This window comes from Lolium rigidum, chromosome 5 (assembly GCF_022539505.1).
Source record: "Lolium rigidum isolate FL_2022 chromosome 5, APGP_CSIRO_Lrig_0.1, whole genome shotgun sequence".
NCBI lineage: Eukaryota > Viridiplantae > Streptophyta > Magnoliopsida > Poales > Poaceae > Lolium > Lolium rigidum.
In genome coordinates, this window is record NC_061512.1 from 137,338,757 (window position 1) to 137,354,957 (window position 16,201).

Here is a 16,201-nt window from a genome sequence, read left to right on the forward strand (position 1 = left end):
GCATGGCGGCAGAAGGAGCCGTGGTCGGGGCCGCGGTGGGCGCCACCCCAGCGTAGGTGGGGGCGACGCCGGCAGCAGGGGCCGAAGGCACCGAGGCCACCAAGAGAGGCAGTGGCGGGGCAGCCGCCAGGGGCTGCGAGGCGGCCGGTTGGGGCGCGTCGAGGGAGACCGTCGAGGGGGCCGGCGCGGTTGCGACGGAGACCGCTGCGGCGGCGAGGGCGGAGCTAGGCCGCGGGATCGGGGCCGAGAACATCGACCCGTAGCTGGTGGTGTCGAAGAATTGGAGCACCGAGGGAGCAAGTCCAGTGGGAGGCGTGGAGAGAAGGGCGGCCAGCAATGCCGGGAGGAAGCCGGCGGCTGACGAGCCCGAGGCGAAAGCAGTCAGGACGGCGGTGGTGGGGGTGGAGGCGGCAGCGCCGTGGTGACCGGTGGCGGAGGCGGCGCGTCGCTCATGGTAGCGGTGGAGGCGGCAGCTTGGGTTAGGGTTAGACCGGGATCGAAAATTAGGCTGGTATGATGTAAGACAGAGTATTTGGGAAACTTGCTCAACCCTCTAAAGGATGGATGTCTCGATTATTTATAAGAGGCCAGAGGCCAATACATGTACACCCTGCGCGCGGCCTCGATCCCTCGCCGAAACTCCACCTCGAGAAAGCGAGCTCCGCCGCCCGCCACTCTGTTAGGCCTCCACCGCCGGGAAAGCGAGCTCCGCAGCTCCTACTCTGAACTCCACCTCGACGACGAGAAGCACGAGCCGCGTGGAACTGCAGCCGCTGCTGCAGATCTTTTCCTCGCCAGCCTCTCCGCTGTCGGGCGACGAGACCACCACTCCCCTACGCGCGGCCTTGTCCACGATCTCCTCACTCACCTCCTCCCCGCCGCGGAGAAAGCGAGCTCCGCCTCCCGTCTTTTCCAAGAGAATAGACAAGGTGAGTCAGAACTCAGAACGCAACCCCTTCTCTCTATACTTACCATTTAGTTGTGTAAATGCATTTTGCCATCTTTAGCTAGTAGCTGTTCCATATCCTTGTGCAGAGGCTGTGAACTCGCCGACGAACAAGCAGCTAGCGAAGGAGGAGTCGCTTCAAGAAATCTTCTTCCACACGCCCGCCTAGATCCGTAGCGCACCAAGTAAGTTAGTCCCAGTCCTCACTTGGTCTCCCTATCACAGGATCCATCTATATGTTGCTTCCATCTGCATTATTTGCACCGACCGGCATGCACTGCTAAAGTGCTAATCTTCGATCGAGTTTGGCAGATCTGAATCATCTATTCATCTGATGCATACTAACTGATAGCGCTTCTTTGTTTCATGTATTGATTTGCACGCGGTTACTACAATCTTTTTTGTAGATTTAGTACTGCTAATGCACATACCAGCACCTGGTGAAATTCTTGCACCCAAGCAATCTTTTATTTTCTTAGTTCGTGTTTGTTCGATGGGTAGCAAATTGCTGGAATTCCCCCGCAATTTTTTTTTGCTGGAATTGTTATTCATTACTTTGCCCACCTCAGCTGATCATCCACTGAAGATTTGTTCTTGGATTTTGTTCTTTGATTGGTTTCAGAAATTTTATCACGAAGCTACAGAACATGGTTTATAACTTTATATAGTATGATGTGCACTTCTCTTTGGTAAATTGATAAATATAAAACTTTTTATGATCAGCTTAAACTTTCAGTTAATAACTTGATTCAGTTAATAACAGCTGCAGGTACGAACCACTGAGAGTGCCCTCAGTTGTGTTCGCACCTTATTTTGCATTTGCCACATCGACGGACAACCATTTTCACGTACTTGCTTTCTTGGATCTTAGGTTTATCATGGTTTTAAAAAGTTGGGCTGATCGGGTAGTGAGCACTTACATTTGCGGTTCCCTTAATATCAAGAAAAAGAAACCTCCGGATCAAGAGCAGAATGTAAGTTTTTTAGTGGCATGCATAAAACAGATTACTGCAACTTGAGATTGACATTGTTTTGTTCTCTCTGTTTGCACGTTAACAGGTCCTGATATTTGGAATGGATCGCATAGGAAATAGACATCCCTACCAAGGGGAGTCATCAGGTAGAACACCACAACCTGTTTAACCACATACTTCTTCTTCCTCTCGGAGTTGAGTCACCAAGGTTTAAGTTGAAGTCACTAATGCATTTTTTTAATTCCAAGTCTCCAATTTGAGTGCAATGTCTGATCATAATACTTCTTAGAAATTTACAAAAAGTCCACATCCTGAAAAGACATACTCCTGCATGATGAATATAGTGACATTGTTTTCAGAGTGCTTGATGACTACTAGCTTTATTTTATCATAATTATTTTTCCCAATCGATAACATAACTATTTTCTTCCGATCACTGATTGCGCCAACTTTTTGACATGACATATCGGCCCGACGGTACTTACCCTCTAGCACCGACTTTTTTTGATGTTGCTTTTTTTCAATTATTCGACAGTGGTTCTTCCACACACTTTTTTGACCGTAATTTTTCCACGGTAGTTATCCTACGGTAGTTCGTCAATAGTAACATAGTAATTCACCAACATTATTCTCCCTATTCGTTGGCTATAAATTTTCGAGATAACTAATTTCCTAACATTAGTTACCCCACATTGTTATTGGTACACATGGATAAATAATTTAGTCTGAATGTAATATTGCTAAAATATATATAAACTATATTTAGCATTACACAGACCAGGACTAGCAAATAATCTATTTTGGCCTAATTTTTTTTCCAAATACGCTCAATCAAATCATTTTTAGAGCTCTATGTGTCGGGCGATCATGGATTCTAGCAACTCTTTGAAGTATGTTGGCAAATGCTGGCCTGTCATTGTGAGTAAATACCGATCAAATCAAAAATATTGCCCGCCTCTTCTTTTTCGTTCTCGGCGATTGAGTTCTGCCTATTTAACAGCTATTAAAATGTAAATAAATGACAGAACTGAAAAGATTCATTTATCTGATATCTGACTGACTGAGACATCAATCACCACGTTCTCATAGTTGTAAGTTGTAACTGACTGACAGTTAATATGTAGGGAGTGGCTAGGGAGCAGTTGACTGAGAATTTGTTACGTCTCAGTCGACGCCCTAGAAGCATGCAGCCAGCAGTATCACACCATTTCGCTCATGACATGCAGAAGAGCAGTATATGCTCCATGCTTTGCTAGCTAGCTAGCTTCCTAGCTACATGTTGAACAACATATCGTACGTTCTTTTAATTTGGACGAAGCTAACTAACAATAGTTTCAATCCCACTTAGTCTAGTACTGGTACTTCACCGAAAATTTAAAATTTAAAATTTTCTGAAATTTAATTGAAAACTGCAAGTAATTTAAAATAGAAGAACAAGCAAAAAAAATAAAGACAAAAATATGGAAATAAAATAATATGCTTGTTACATAATTCTTGAGAAAACTACAACTCATACCAAAAATCGGTTGCTAGTTTTACACATTGTTGGAGAAAAGTGCAACTAATATAAACACTTCTAGTTGCAAATTTCAGTAGAAAAGTGTAACTTGTATCAATACACGGTTCCTAGTTGCACATTTCTCAAAAACAATTGCAACTCATATTGAAATCGGATGGAGTTGCATATTTCTTGAGAAAAAAGTGCAACTTACATAGAATATAGATTGCTAGTTGCATATTTTTTTCAGAAAAGTGCAACTCATACCAAAAATCGCTCCGTAGTTTTGCACATTGTTGGAGAAAAGTGCATGTAATATAAAAACTTCTAGTTGCACATTTCCGCACAAAAGTGTAACTCGTATCAATACACGGTTCTTAGTTCCACATTTCTCGAAAAAATGCAACTCATATTGAAATCGGATGAAGTTGCACGTATCTTGAGAAAAGTGCAACTTACATAGAATATACATTGCTAGTTGCACATTTCCTGAGAAAAGTGTAACTCATACCAAAAACCCGGTCTCTAGTTTTACACATTCTTGGAGTAAAGTGCAAATAGGGAAAAAACTTCTAGTTGCGTATTTCTTTAAAAAAAGTGCAACTCGTATCAATAACCGGTTGCTAGTTGCATATTTCTCGAGAAGAAATGCAACTCATATTGAAATCGGATGGAGTTGCACATTTCTTTTAAAATGTGTAACTCACATCGAGCATAGGTTGCTACTTGTATATTTCTTGAGAAAAGTACAATATATTTAAATGAAAAAAGTAGAAAATACTACCGACATAAATAACAAAAAAGAAGATACATATAAGGCATGGTTGCACATTTCTTGTTGAGTTAGTTGCACATTTCTTTAAAGGTCAACCACGAAAATGAAACTAAATTGTATACAGATAATAAAAATAATTAGAAAAAAGGCAAAATAAAAAAACAAAAATGTATCAGCACAAATGCAGACTAATTTGCTCTTTAAAATAGAAGAAAACAAATCGGTAAAATAAGCAATACAAAGAATTCGTAGTGGAACAACAGCGTGAAGAGCCGACCGACTGTCTTGTTGGTTGCAAACACGCGCTGCGAAGCAACAGAACGTGGGTTCGACTCCATCCCCCCGCGTAACACATTTTTCTGACCTTTTAGGCTGTTTTCACGAATCTTAAAGAACGATTCAACGGCTTACAATATCGACTGAGACATCAGAGAATCTCAGTCACCTGAGACTTAGCAAATCCGTAATATCTAATAGAAACCGTTCAAATATCTGACCGAGATAACAAACCATCAGGTTCACAGATCATGCATTAGCCTTAACTGAATAATGCAGTAGCTGAGCAATCTATCCCCCTGGTATGCTTCATTACTATTCCCCTTGATTACCTTGTCTAACAGTCACATACAAAACAGTCATCAGTTCAGTACATCAGCTCAATGATTCTAAATCGGTACATATACTATATTACTCTAAGGATGGTTGAGTTCTTACTATACTGTGCTGTTTACAACTTGACAGTTGACGTTTGCTGCAAAGCGTCAGTTTGGTCCTATGTAACATCCCAAGTTTTCAATTCAATAAATACAAACAAATCAATTACTCAAAATTTACAACTAACAAAAACTTTTCTTTACATATAGTGCTATGCATAAGTGTTCATGCATTCTTGTATGCCATTGCCATGATGAGTGTTGATGTGTTATTCTAAGGTGCTTAAACCCTAGTACATGATCATAGCACCTCAACTTGAGAGAAACAAAGAAAATAGAAAAATACCAGTTTCACTCACATACACATTTAGCCAAATATGCAAATCATCAACCAAGGCCACCATTGCTTGTGCCATTGCTTGTGAAACACTAATATAGAAATAACAAACACTTTTGCATCCAAGAAACACAAATCAAATCAAAGGAAATATCAAATCTCACTCACATATGGTCAATTTGCACCTTTATAACATCATGCCCACTTTGAGCCCCTGGTTTGGCAGATTCTTAAACTAAAACCCCTCACTTCTTTCCACCTCATCCAAGACCATATCAAGATGAGCATTTTTGGTGTTGACCATTAGGGTTGACTCTGTCTACATTGACCAGTATAAAGGTGACAAGTGGCAACATTGAATCAAAGAGAAGATCACCTCAAATTTGAAACATTGCAAACCAGCACCAATTTGCACACCACCACCACCATTCTACTCCAAATAATATTCAAATCAACTCCACCAAAAAGATTTGAAAAATTCAAACATTTTTTTCATGCGGCCCTTTCATCGAGCACTTGGCAGGCACAATTCTGGTTTGCACATACACTCTATTATCCACCAGATTTTTGACTAAACCTCTTTTGATCTTTGTTGATCATTGCTCCTCTACCTCCCCTGCATCACTGCTAGTACTTGCTCTTGGTGATTTGTAACATCCCAAGTTTCAACAATAGTAAAATAAAGAGAGTGATTTCAATTACTCAAATTTTGCAACCAACAAAAACTTTTTCTATGCATATAGTGTCACATATAGTTTCATGCATAAGTGTGCTTTTCCTTTGTGCAATTGCCATGATGAGTGTTGATATGTTGATCACTTGCTCTTAAACCCTAATTCATGATCATAGCACCTCTTTTGGAGAGAAATAAAAGAAATACAAAAGTGGGCCAAATACCCTCACATACACATAAGGCCAATTTTGCAAATCATCACCAAAGGCCACCTTTGCTTGATCTATTGCTTGTAGAATACTTATATAACATAAACACACACAAATGCATGAAAGAAACCAGAATCAAATCAAAGAAAATCTCAAAACCAACATACATGTGATAATGGTCAAAAGTGAGTTTTATAAAATGTTCCTCACTTTACCCCTCTGGTTTTATCTTTTCTTAAACTAAACTTGGTCAACCATTGACACCTCATCCAAGACCATGTCAAAGTCAACAACTTTGATGTTTACCACCATTGCTAGCTTTCACCAGGTTGACCAGTATGGATTTGACAAGTGGTGACTTTGAATCAAAGTGAAGATGACCCCATTTTGAAATTTTTGCAAAACAGCTCCAAATTGAATACCACCACCACCAATCTCTCACATTAATTATATGATTGAGACTCACCAAAAAGAATTCCAAATTTCCTCAAAAATGTTCTTGCGGCCATTTCTCCGAACACCTTGCAGGCAACTTTCCAGAATTGTGTTACATGCTATTACCCGATGGATTATTGCCTAAACCAACTTTAATTTGTGATCATGAGCTTCTCCTGCATCCCCTGCATCAAGCTTAGTCCTTGCCCTTTTCGTTTAAAGTGGAAAGAGGAGAGAAAAGCTCCATGCCGTGCACACTCGGCCACCTTTGGCAAAACTTTCTCTGGCCTCCCTCTCTCAGCACCACCATGTCCCAGAGCATCTACTCATCACCAGGATCGTGCCAGTACCCGACCCTAGCTCGCCAAGGCACGGCATTGGCCAGAACGCGCGCGTCCAAAACGTTGCCAGTGCATGCTAGTCGACGCGGTGAGCGCGCTCTGGACGCGCCAGTACGTCGCGCGCTCGAGCACCCTCTCCCTCCCCTGCAAAGGCTAAGCCTGCGTCGAGCATCTCCTCGCCACCCTCTACCGCGTAGACATACTCAAATGACTGCGGCCGCCTTGTCACCGTCGTCCTCGCCGGAGAAGTACCGCGGGTACTGCCACACTCATCGCACGCGCCCGAGCCATCCTCTCACCCTTTCTCTGCGCTAGCTAGTCCTGGAGCATCGCTAGAATGCCTCCTACAAGATGCTGTCCTCGCCTTGCCCCTTCGATCGCCGGAGAGGCCACGCCGTCGACGCGCCCTTGCAGCACCCACGGCATCGCCTCCCGCCTATAAATAGAGACGTCCCGAGCACCATCTCTTCACACTCACTCATTCTCCTCCCATCCTTGCTTCCTCTCGACCACCCAATTTGACACCACCTCGCCGGAGTAGCTCGCATTGGAAGAAGAAGTCCGCCGGAGCCCGCAGATCACCGCCGACGATTGACGCTTCCCCGTGCCTCGCCACTGCTACCAGGAGCTTCAGCACCATCGACAACGTCGCCTCGCACCTAGCAGAACCCCGCGGGAACGCCGGTAGGTCCTCCGACCCCCTAGGCTCGCCGTCACTCCGTCGGGATCTTGTCGGAGACGACGATGATCCTCGACCACTCGATCCTGTTCTAATCCGACGGTTTATAACGAGCGTACCGTTTCGCTCTGTTACGAGCCACTGACGGGTGGCCCCCACCTCGTCAGGCGGCCCACTCACACGGGCTGTGTTGCTGGGCCGTGCGTCGCGATTTAAATTCGTTTCGGTCCAATTCCTTTTCCCGCAGCCCAAGAATTCAAATTTCGTTTAAATAGTTTCAGTTCAAATTCAATACTGATGTCCACTTCTAAATTGAATAACTTTCAAACTGCTGCACCAAATTTAGCCAACTTTATATCTGTGGAAAGCTCATGAAATTCTCTACACTTTGCCACTGGTCCCGCCTCCAATTTCGTAGTAGAATTAAAATGCTAAAAATAACAAGACAGGGACTTTTGCAAATTGAAACTTTATTTAAAATTCAACCAAAATTGATTTTGAGTTGATTCCAACTCTCATAAATCACAATTGATGTCCTTTAATTGATTATGAAATAATATAGCCAAGTTGTTTGCATGATCATGTACTGGACCAAAATAATGGCTAAGTAGCCATTTCTAGTGCATTTAAATTTTGGAATTTAAATCTTATAAATAGTATGAGAGCTACTATCCCATTTAAATCTTGATCCTAAGTAATACAATAAGAGGAAATGACCTTAGGCTAATAAACCTCTGATTGTTATTACTTAGAGATTTTAAACCATTTAGATGCTAGTTTTAAATTGTATGAGGTGTAGCACCTCATTTAAATTATTACTCCCTCATAATAGATATGAAATGTTGACCTGGTCAACTTATATTTCATACCTTATTATTATTTTTGGAGATTAAATCTTGATAGGATTTAATGAGAGGAAATTATTTTCTCCAAAGACTTAAATAGCAAATCAAATAAATACTTATAATGAGAGGAAATTATTTCTCTTAAATAAGAACAAACCAAGTAATTCACCATGCCATGATTGATGTGATGTTAGAATTAGTTGAGTGAACCCTTTTGTGTGTTTTAGTCTAGCATGCAAGTATTTGTGTGGTGATTGTGTACCTCGTATTCGTATATAGACGCTAGTAACGAGGAATACTTGGAGGAGGGAAGTTACTCTCAAGAGGAGGAGGAAAACTTTGACTCCTATCCCCACCAAGGCAAGCTAAACTCTTGCTAACCACCATGATGCAAAGCTCTACAAGAGCAAGGCACCATCACCCTTTAATTTTATGTATTTACCTATCCCATGTTTCTACCTTGCAATTATCTTTGCTTATTTATTTTAAAGTACTTTTGATTTATGATTCACTTGGTATAGAGTAGAACAAGATCTAAAGTTAGCTTAGAACAAATCCAAGCTAGATAGCACCCCTCATGAAATAGTTGCTAGTGCTAATCAAATAAAATTTGACTACTCTAGATGGGAACTTGGTGAAGTAAAATGACTTTGAAAGAAAGTGAAGTTGAAGGTGACATGGTTGACTTGGTGAATTAAAATGAAAACTGATGATTGGGTTTGAATGCGATACCCTTCCAATTATACAAGTACCCCCACAATACCTGATTATGGGTAGGGCTTAACTAGAAACTTGTGTATTTTAGTATGGGTTCCCTCTAAACAAGCATCATAGGGGTTACGCCGAGGCTGCCTCCGTATATGGGAAATGATGTGAATATGAGGTGAATGTACGACCCAAGCCCTGTGCAGTTCCCGGGTTAACAGTTGGTTTTCATCGGGAGGCCAAGCTCATGGGGAGAGGTGCCTATACTAGTATATACAAGTGAAAGGTTAAGGTTGATGATCCGCGTACTGAGTTACGATGATTCGGGGTTATCCTCGACGGATGTAATCAAAAGTTGTGGCACAAGAGTACAACCTCTGCAGAGTGTTAAACCTATTCGAATAGCCGTGTCCACGGTTATGGACGATTGGGAAGGCCATACTATTTCGTTATCAGAATTTTTGATCTTAAAAAGGAATGATGAATTGAATGGTGATTTGACTTGGATCACCAATGATTGGTGGGAATGACACTAATGTTCCCACTTGAGTTAGTCTATCAAATGATGAGTCTTTACTAAATGTTTGAGGAACTAAAACTTGGCTTTATGCAAATAAACCTAGAGCTTAGCACCCCTTACTACACTAAATAAGTAATTACCTTAGTATTAGTTTGCGAGTACTTTAAATTACTCATGGCTTTGCCCTGGCTATTCAAATGCCAGACTTTGAAGAGGAGCAACAGTATCAGGATGACGGACAACAGAACGTCTACGATAACTAGGATCGTCTTCTAACGTCAAGCGTTGCCTGTGGAATAGATAGTCCCCTACTACCTCGCTTCCGCTACTTATTTGTGATGTTGAACAATCTATTTGTCTAATATTGGATCATGTGATCCGTTGTTGTAAGACAAATATGTGTTGTAATAAATGATGACTCTGTACTACTTACTATTATGTCTCGCAAAAACAATCTTCCTGGGATTGCGATCTATGATATAATAGGCATCTGGACTTAAAAATCCGGGTGTTTACAAGTTGGTATCAGAGCCATTGTTTGACCTTAGGAGACCCTAGTTAGAATGGATGTTTGACAAACTTAGTTTCAAATTTAATGAATTGAATAGTTATGAAAAATACATTCATAACCTTACCTTTGAGTTCTTTTCAAATAGCAAATTTATACTCTTATTTATAAGTTACTTAAAATTTTGAACACTTGCACTTCTCTAACTTACTCATCAATCCCTCTACAGATGGAGCCTATCATCCCGATGGAGCCTTTCATCCAAACCCGAGTGTACGAGTTGGCGAACGGTGGAGATCCGATCTTTGAAAGGGACCCGTTTGCCCTCTCGTAGTTTCTCGGACGCTCGCCGCCCGTGTTCTACGAGGGTCGGGTCGCCGACCAGCCCGGGGACAGCTTCAATGGGTCATCATGGCCAACCTCCCCGGGAAGCCGGAGTCACCCATGTTCCGCCGGATCCGGCTTCTCTCGGGGAGAACAACCGGCTTGACGGACTCGCACGCGCTCTGCAGGAGGCCCTCGCTCGTCTGTGCGGGCAGAACTCGGTGGCTATTGAAGGGGAGCGCTTTGCACACTTTGCAAGGCACACCTCTCTTGGGCTGCCCATCAGCCTGCCATTCCACCCCGTGCTGAGGCACCACGTGGATCATCTCGACTTCATGTTGTTCGAGACTCGCGCCGAGCTGGACAACTCCCGCGCATTCGCCAACCACACCTACCTCCAACTGAATCAGCAGGCGGAGACCATCAAGGTCATCGCCAAGGAGCGTAGGACTCTTCGCCAGCTGGTCTCGAAGAAGTACTACACCATCCACAGCTCATGGGGAGAGGTGCCTATACTAGATCTCGTCTATTGATCTGTATCGCCGTCGCCATATCCTGGTTTTACCGTTTGTGCTTTATTCTCTGCACTCACATTAGGGTATTCAGATGTTGAGGGTTCGCCAATTGTGTGAAGCGGCGAGCCAAAAGCTATTCCATAATCAATCAACGACGGGCACCATTCTGTGCAGAGACAAGCTGGAGGACCGACAATCCTAGTCGATTCTGGAGATATTTCAGTTTCTCTCTCACCCACTCAACTCTGTAATCCTTTGTTGGCTTGATTCGTTTATTATTTCAGGTTATTTGCTTGGTAGATCTCATTTTTTCCTCCTGCAGTTCCCGCCCCTCAATCAAGGGCGCTCACTCCCAGATCCCATGTGACGAGTGTCTACTGCCAACCACAAGCCTCCATCAGGTGACCAGGTCCTATACGTGATTGCTCTTTTTAACGAATTTTAGTACATGATCTGTTCCCCCAAATTTTACTGCCAGGTAGGTTGTGTAGCTTTATTGGTACTCCTGTAATATCCAAGATGTGTTCGAACTTTAACTTGTGTCTATCAGTCTATGGATTTGTTAATTTGACATATTTGTGGTTGGCTGCTATGCCTAGCTCGTTTTCTTCACATGATCTGCAAATATTAGGTATTCTGTGCTTATGAGGTGCCTTTCAGTCTTTTATTTATTTATGCAGGACACGGTTGTGTTCTTTCCCATATATGAGATAGAATAAATATTATACAGACGAGCTTAAGTCTGTTGTTATACATGTGTCAAAAAATAGTAACCCAAAATATTCATCTTGCCTTCGATTATTGTGTATGGATGTCAATGCTATGCAACTTTTGGGGCTAGTCAAGGGAGTAACTAGTTGGCTCCAGGAATAGGGGAAACTGCGCCGACTTCTAATCATATATCCTGAACAGAACCCCTTCTACTCAAGGAGGCAGACGACGAAGATCTAAAATTCTGTAGCTTACTATAATCTGTATTATATAGTTTTGTTTCTCAGATAATCTTTACATAGAGGCATGGACCTTCACACACTCTTTCTGAAATTTTGCTTGGTCTTGTGCTTGTGCAGATAGAGACGAGAAGTAAATCTTCAGTATTTGTGCCCTGCAACTGTGAAAAATATAAAGCTATGATTGTATATAAGAAGGGTTCAAAAGGTAATCAGAGTATGTGGTACGGCCTAGTGTTGTCTTTGCTTCCTAACGTTGTTATGGTTTCAAATTATCTAGGCATCTCACATGTACTAGCATACATGCTGAAGTGTGCAGATTTATATAAATTAAGTTTCATATGCATTTTTGGTTTAACTTGAGTTACTGAATGGTGAATTGGTCATGCAGGAAGATTAATTATGCACTTCTCCATTCTCGATCCTATGATTTCAGATGCCGAGGATTACGAAATCATTTTTGGTGGCGAGCCAAACGCCACTGCGTCCCCAACCATTGACAGGAACCACTGGGTGTGGCAGAACTGCTGGAGGTTCGGGTATGGAGATCTTCCAATTGCTCTTTTTATGCCATCCAATATCTGCAGTCGTTGGTTTCCTTGATCCGTTCTTAATTATTTTATTAGGTTGTGCGCTTTTTGGATCCGTGTTGTGCGCCGCCTGCCTTTCTCGTTCCTCATCCACGACTGCTCGCTTACAGGTCTCTGCCACGAGTGCCAACTACCAACAACTGCCCTCACCTAGCTTAATCAGGCAATCTTTACTCGCAGCTATACACGTTCAGGTAACTAGGCCCTGCAGGTTAGCGCACCTTTTGAAGATTTTACTACAAGATCCGTTCCCTTTAATTTTACAGCATGGTAGGTTCTACACTATTGTTGGTGCTACTGCGATATGCAAGTTTTTTTTGAATATCAACATGTCTTTATGGTTGATCAGTTTGACAGTTTTGTTGTTGATTACCCTATATGCCTGTCTGGGGTTTCTAACTGATAAATAAATGTTAGTCATATCATTCTTATTATGTGCCTAGACCAGCGATTCTTCGACTTTATATGCGCACACTAGAGTTGTGGTCTTTCCCATATATGCATTAGAAGAATTATCTTACAGACCAGATTCAGTCTGTTGGCTATATGCATGTGTAAACAAAAGAATTTATTAGCTCAAATTCATCTTCTCTTCAGTGATTTGTGTATGGATGTCAATGGGATGCAGCTTCCGGGTCTGATCAATGGAGTAACTTGTTGGCCGAAGAAACAGGAGACTTCTGATCGTAACTTAACTTCCCAGATTCAGTATTATATAGTTGTATTTGTCAGGTAATATTTACTTGCAGCTTTACACACTGGTCCAGAAATTTCAGTTCGTTCCGGATGACAGCATGCCTGTGCTTGTGCAGTTTCAGACGAGATATAGGTCTAAGTATTTTCTGGTTGCAACTATGATAAATATAAAGCCATGCTTTTACATAAGAAGTACTTATATGAAATTATAATAATATGTGGTACGACCTGGAACTGCATAGGCACAAGCATCGTCTTTGATCCTGAAGTTGTTATGGCCTCAAATATATCAGTTTAGGCAGCTCACATGTGGTAACATACATGCTGAAGTGTGCAAAAATATTTAAATTTAGTTTCACGTGCATTTTTTCTTAGCTTTATCTACTTCTGAATAAGTTATTTTTGTATTTTCTAGAGATTTGCTACTAATTTGACTTCTAGAAGGATACACACTGAGTCAGCATAACAAAAAAAATGGGTAGCCAATTACTCCGCTGCTTCTTTTCTTATATCAGCCTGTATATAATTTACTCTGTCAACAATAAGCGGTTTAGTCAAAATAAAATGATTACGCAACTACATCTTTTTATTGTATATACTATATACTATATTCATTTAATGTTTTACTTCATGAACTTGCAACAGGTTTAGTCAAAAGATAGCGCAAGGCAGATTGCACTCCCGGATACGCTGTCCTCAACGAGTGCGGTGAGCTGGGAAACCAATAGGAGCTGCAAAGAAGAGGGATTGCAAAAATGAGCTGCAATAAAAAATATCAATTTATGTTTTTGTTGTGGATTCCTAAAATAAATGGATGACGCATGGCTGAGACCATGCTGAGAGCAAGTTCGAGAAAAGAGCTATGACCAGATAGTTTTACATCATGTCTTAGAATGTCATTTTTAGATATACGTATCTTGTATTCAATGGACCATGTTCTTTGTAAAGCTACAAAGTTGATTTAATATATGAGGTATTTCCATTTACTATAGTACGGTGCACACTCAACATTGAACATATAGTCGTTGCTAGCAATATGTACTCACATTAATTGTTTGAGCTATCTAGAAACTCTTCTAAGCTTATGTAACAATTTTACGGCCCATTTAAAAAATCCATTCATACAGGGTAACCACCAACGCATATGAAGTGTTGTCAAGCTTGAACTATATACGTTGCTATCTTACAACGCTTAATCATCTCGTTTACCAACACATACATATATGTTGTTGTAGACCCTTGCAACGCCACCAACGGCAACGCATACATATCCGTTGGTGTAGGTGGTACCAACGCTTATATAGACATTAGGCAACGCATGGATACGTTGCTAAAGGGGGGGTCCATTTGTAGTGACTGAAGAGCCCCTTGATGCCGATGATTGGCTCCAAAACCATGGAGAACAATCTTGAAGTTGCCGGAGTAGAAGCCAATGATAAGGTGCTGTTTGCCACCCACTACCTGGCAGGACCTGCACGAGCCTAGTGGACGAGTGCCCGTGCATTGAATACGGGGCAAATGATGGCTTGGGCAGATTTCAAGCTCAAGTTCAGCAAGTATCACGTGCCTCTGGACCTGATCAAGAAAATGAGGGACGAGTTCAGGGAACTTAAGCAGGGCAGACTAACCGTGGTAGAATACCGCGACAAATTCCTCACTCTGTCAAGGTACGCCTCGGATGAGACGGACACCACCGAGAAGAGGAAGGAGAGATTCCTGAACGGACTGCACGATGAAATGCAGACTGTGCTGGTCAACATTCCTTTTGCTAACCTTGAAGCCCTGGTTGACTCAGCCATCCAGATGGAGGGAAAACTCAACCAAGCCAACGAGAACCTGTTATCACCAGAATTTGACCGAGCCAGAGGTGGGCCGCGATCAAGATGGGCTTGAAGAAATATATATATAAGGAATACGTGAATCGGCCTTGTATACCAAGTTGGGCTAAACTGCCCGTATATCTGTAACATATTAGATCGCATCTTAGTTTAGAAGTTAGAGTTTTACCCGTGCACGATTTAGTGCACGCCCACATTAGAAAGTCCCTCGGACTATAAATATGTATCTAGGGTTTATGGAATAAACAACAACACAACGTTCACCCCAAAACAAACCAATCTCGGCGCATCGCCAACTCCTTCGTCTCGAGGGTTTCAATCGAGTAAGCGACATGCTGCCTAGATCGCATCTTGCGATCTAGGCAGCACAAGCCCCACGTTGTTCATGCGTTGCCCGTATCGAAGCGTCTTTGATGGCGGGCAACGTAGTTATCATAGATGTGTTAGGGTTAGCATAGTTCTTCGTATAACATGCTTACGTAGTGCAACCCTTGCATGTCTAGCCGCCCTCACACCTATCTCAAGTGTGGGGGCGGCACCGCTTGTTCATTATTTAGTAGATCTGATCCGTTACGATTGCTCCTTGCTCGCAAGGATTAGTTTAATATCCGCAATAGTTAGGCCTTACAAAGGGGGAGGATCCAGCGGCACGTAGGGTGGCGTTCGCAAGTCCTAAACAGGATGTTCCGAGGATCAACGTCATGTTGGTTTTGTGGCCTTGTTTAGGATCGGCTTACGAGCACCGTGCGTGGCCGCGAGGCCCAACCTGGAGTAGGATGATCCGATTATGCGGTGAAAACCCTAAATCGTCGTAGATCTCATTAGCTTTATCTTGATCAAGCAGGATCACCAAGTATTCGTGCACCCCGCACGAATCATGGGTGGATCGGCTCTTTGAGCCGATTCACGAGATAACTCGAGAGCCGATCGAGGCTCGTATTTAATGTTTACGTGTATGCCATGCGGGAACTAAGCGAGGCATCCCCATCACCTTCCCGACCAGGTATAGGTCAGGTGACACGCCCTGCACTTCGCATCGCCGCGTGTGACCGAGAAGAGCATTGCGGGCCGTCGCTCGGAGGGGTCTCAGCCCAGCCGCAGCTCTAGGCTCTTCCCGGCTCTACCGTGTTGACGGTCGCTGCCCGCCGGTGGGTTTTGGCGGTCAACACATTCCTGGCACACCCGGTGGG

At 42.7% G+C, this 16,201-nt stretch overlaps 1 protein-coding gene and 2 long non-coding RNA genes across 7 annotated transcripts; all 3 read left to right on the forward strand.

Moving 5' to 3' along the window:
* The first annotated feature begins 624 nt into the window (after positions 1–624).
* Positions 625–2,066, forward strand: LOC124653958. The gene is made up of 4 exons (XR_006988109.1): positions 625–929; positions 1,036–1,131; positions 1,818–1,920; positions 2,006–2,066. It is a non-coding gene; the product is annotated as an uncharacterized LOC124653958 (long non-coding RNA).
* Positions 2,067–10,499: 8,433 nt separating this feature from the next.
* LOC124656463 lies at positions 10,500–11,469 on the forward strand. The gene is made up of 2 exons (XM_047195201.1): positions 10,500–10,928; positions 11,020–11,469. Exons 1-2 carry the CDS (start codon positions 10,500–10,502, stop codon positions 11,137–11,139), a joined length of 549 nt encoding a protein of 182 aa, XP_047051157.1. The 3' UTR covers positions 11,140–11,469.
* Positions 11,470–11,511: 42 nt separating this feature from the next.
* Positions 11,512–14,159, forward strand: LOC124653959. 5 transcript variants are annotated; one of them, XR_006988111.1, is made up of 6 exons: positions 11,512–11,568; positions 12,008–12,095; positions 12,324–12,426; positions 12,588–12,671; positions 13,075–13,209; positions 13,819–14,159. It is a non-coding gene; the product is annotated as an uncharacterized LOC124653959 (long non-coding RNA). The 5 variants fall into 5 exon arrangements; XR_006988114.1 differs by having other exon boundaries at positions 11,518–12,095; positions 12,279–12,426; XR_006988113.1 differs by having other exon boundaries at positions 11,518–12,095; positions 12,514–12,671.
* Positions 14,160–16,201: the final 2,042 nt, after the last annotated feature.

What these genes read in the sequence shown, in the direction of transcription:
- LOC124656463 (XM_047195201.1), top strand. Translation starts at nt 10,500, where the DNA reads ATGGGTCATCATGGCCAACCTCCCCGGGAAGCCGGAGTCACCCATGTT. An exon ending in TCCACAGCTCATGGGGAGAG is followed by an intron (nt 10,929 to 11,019) that starts GTGCCTATACTA and finishes CACTCACATTAG; the next exon opens with GGTATTCAGATGTTGAGGGT.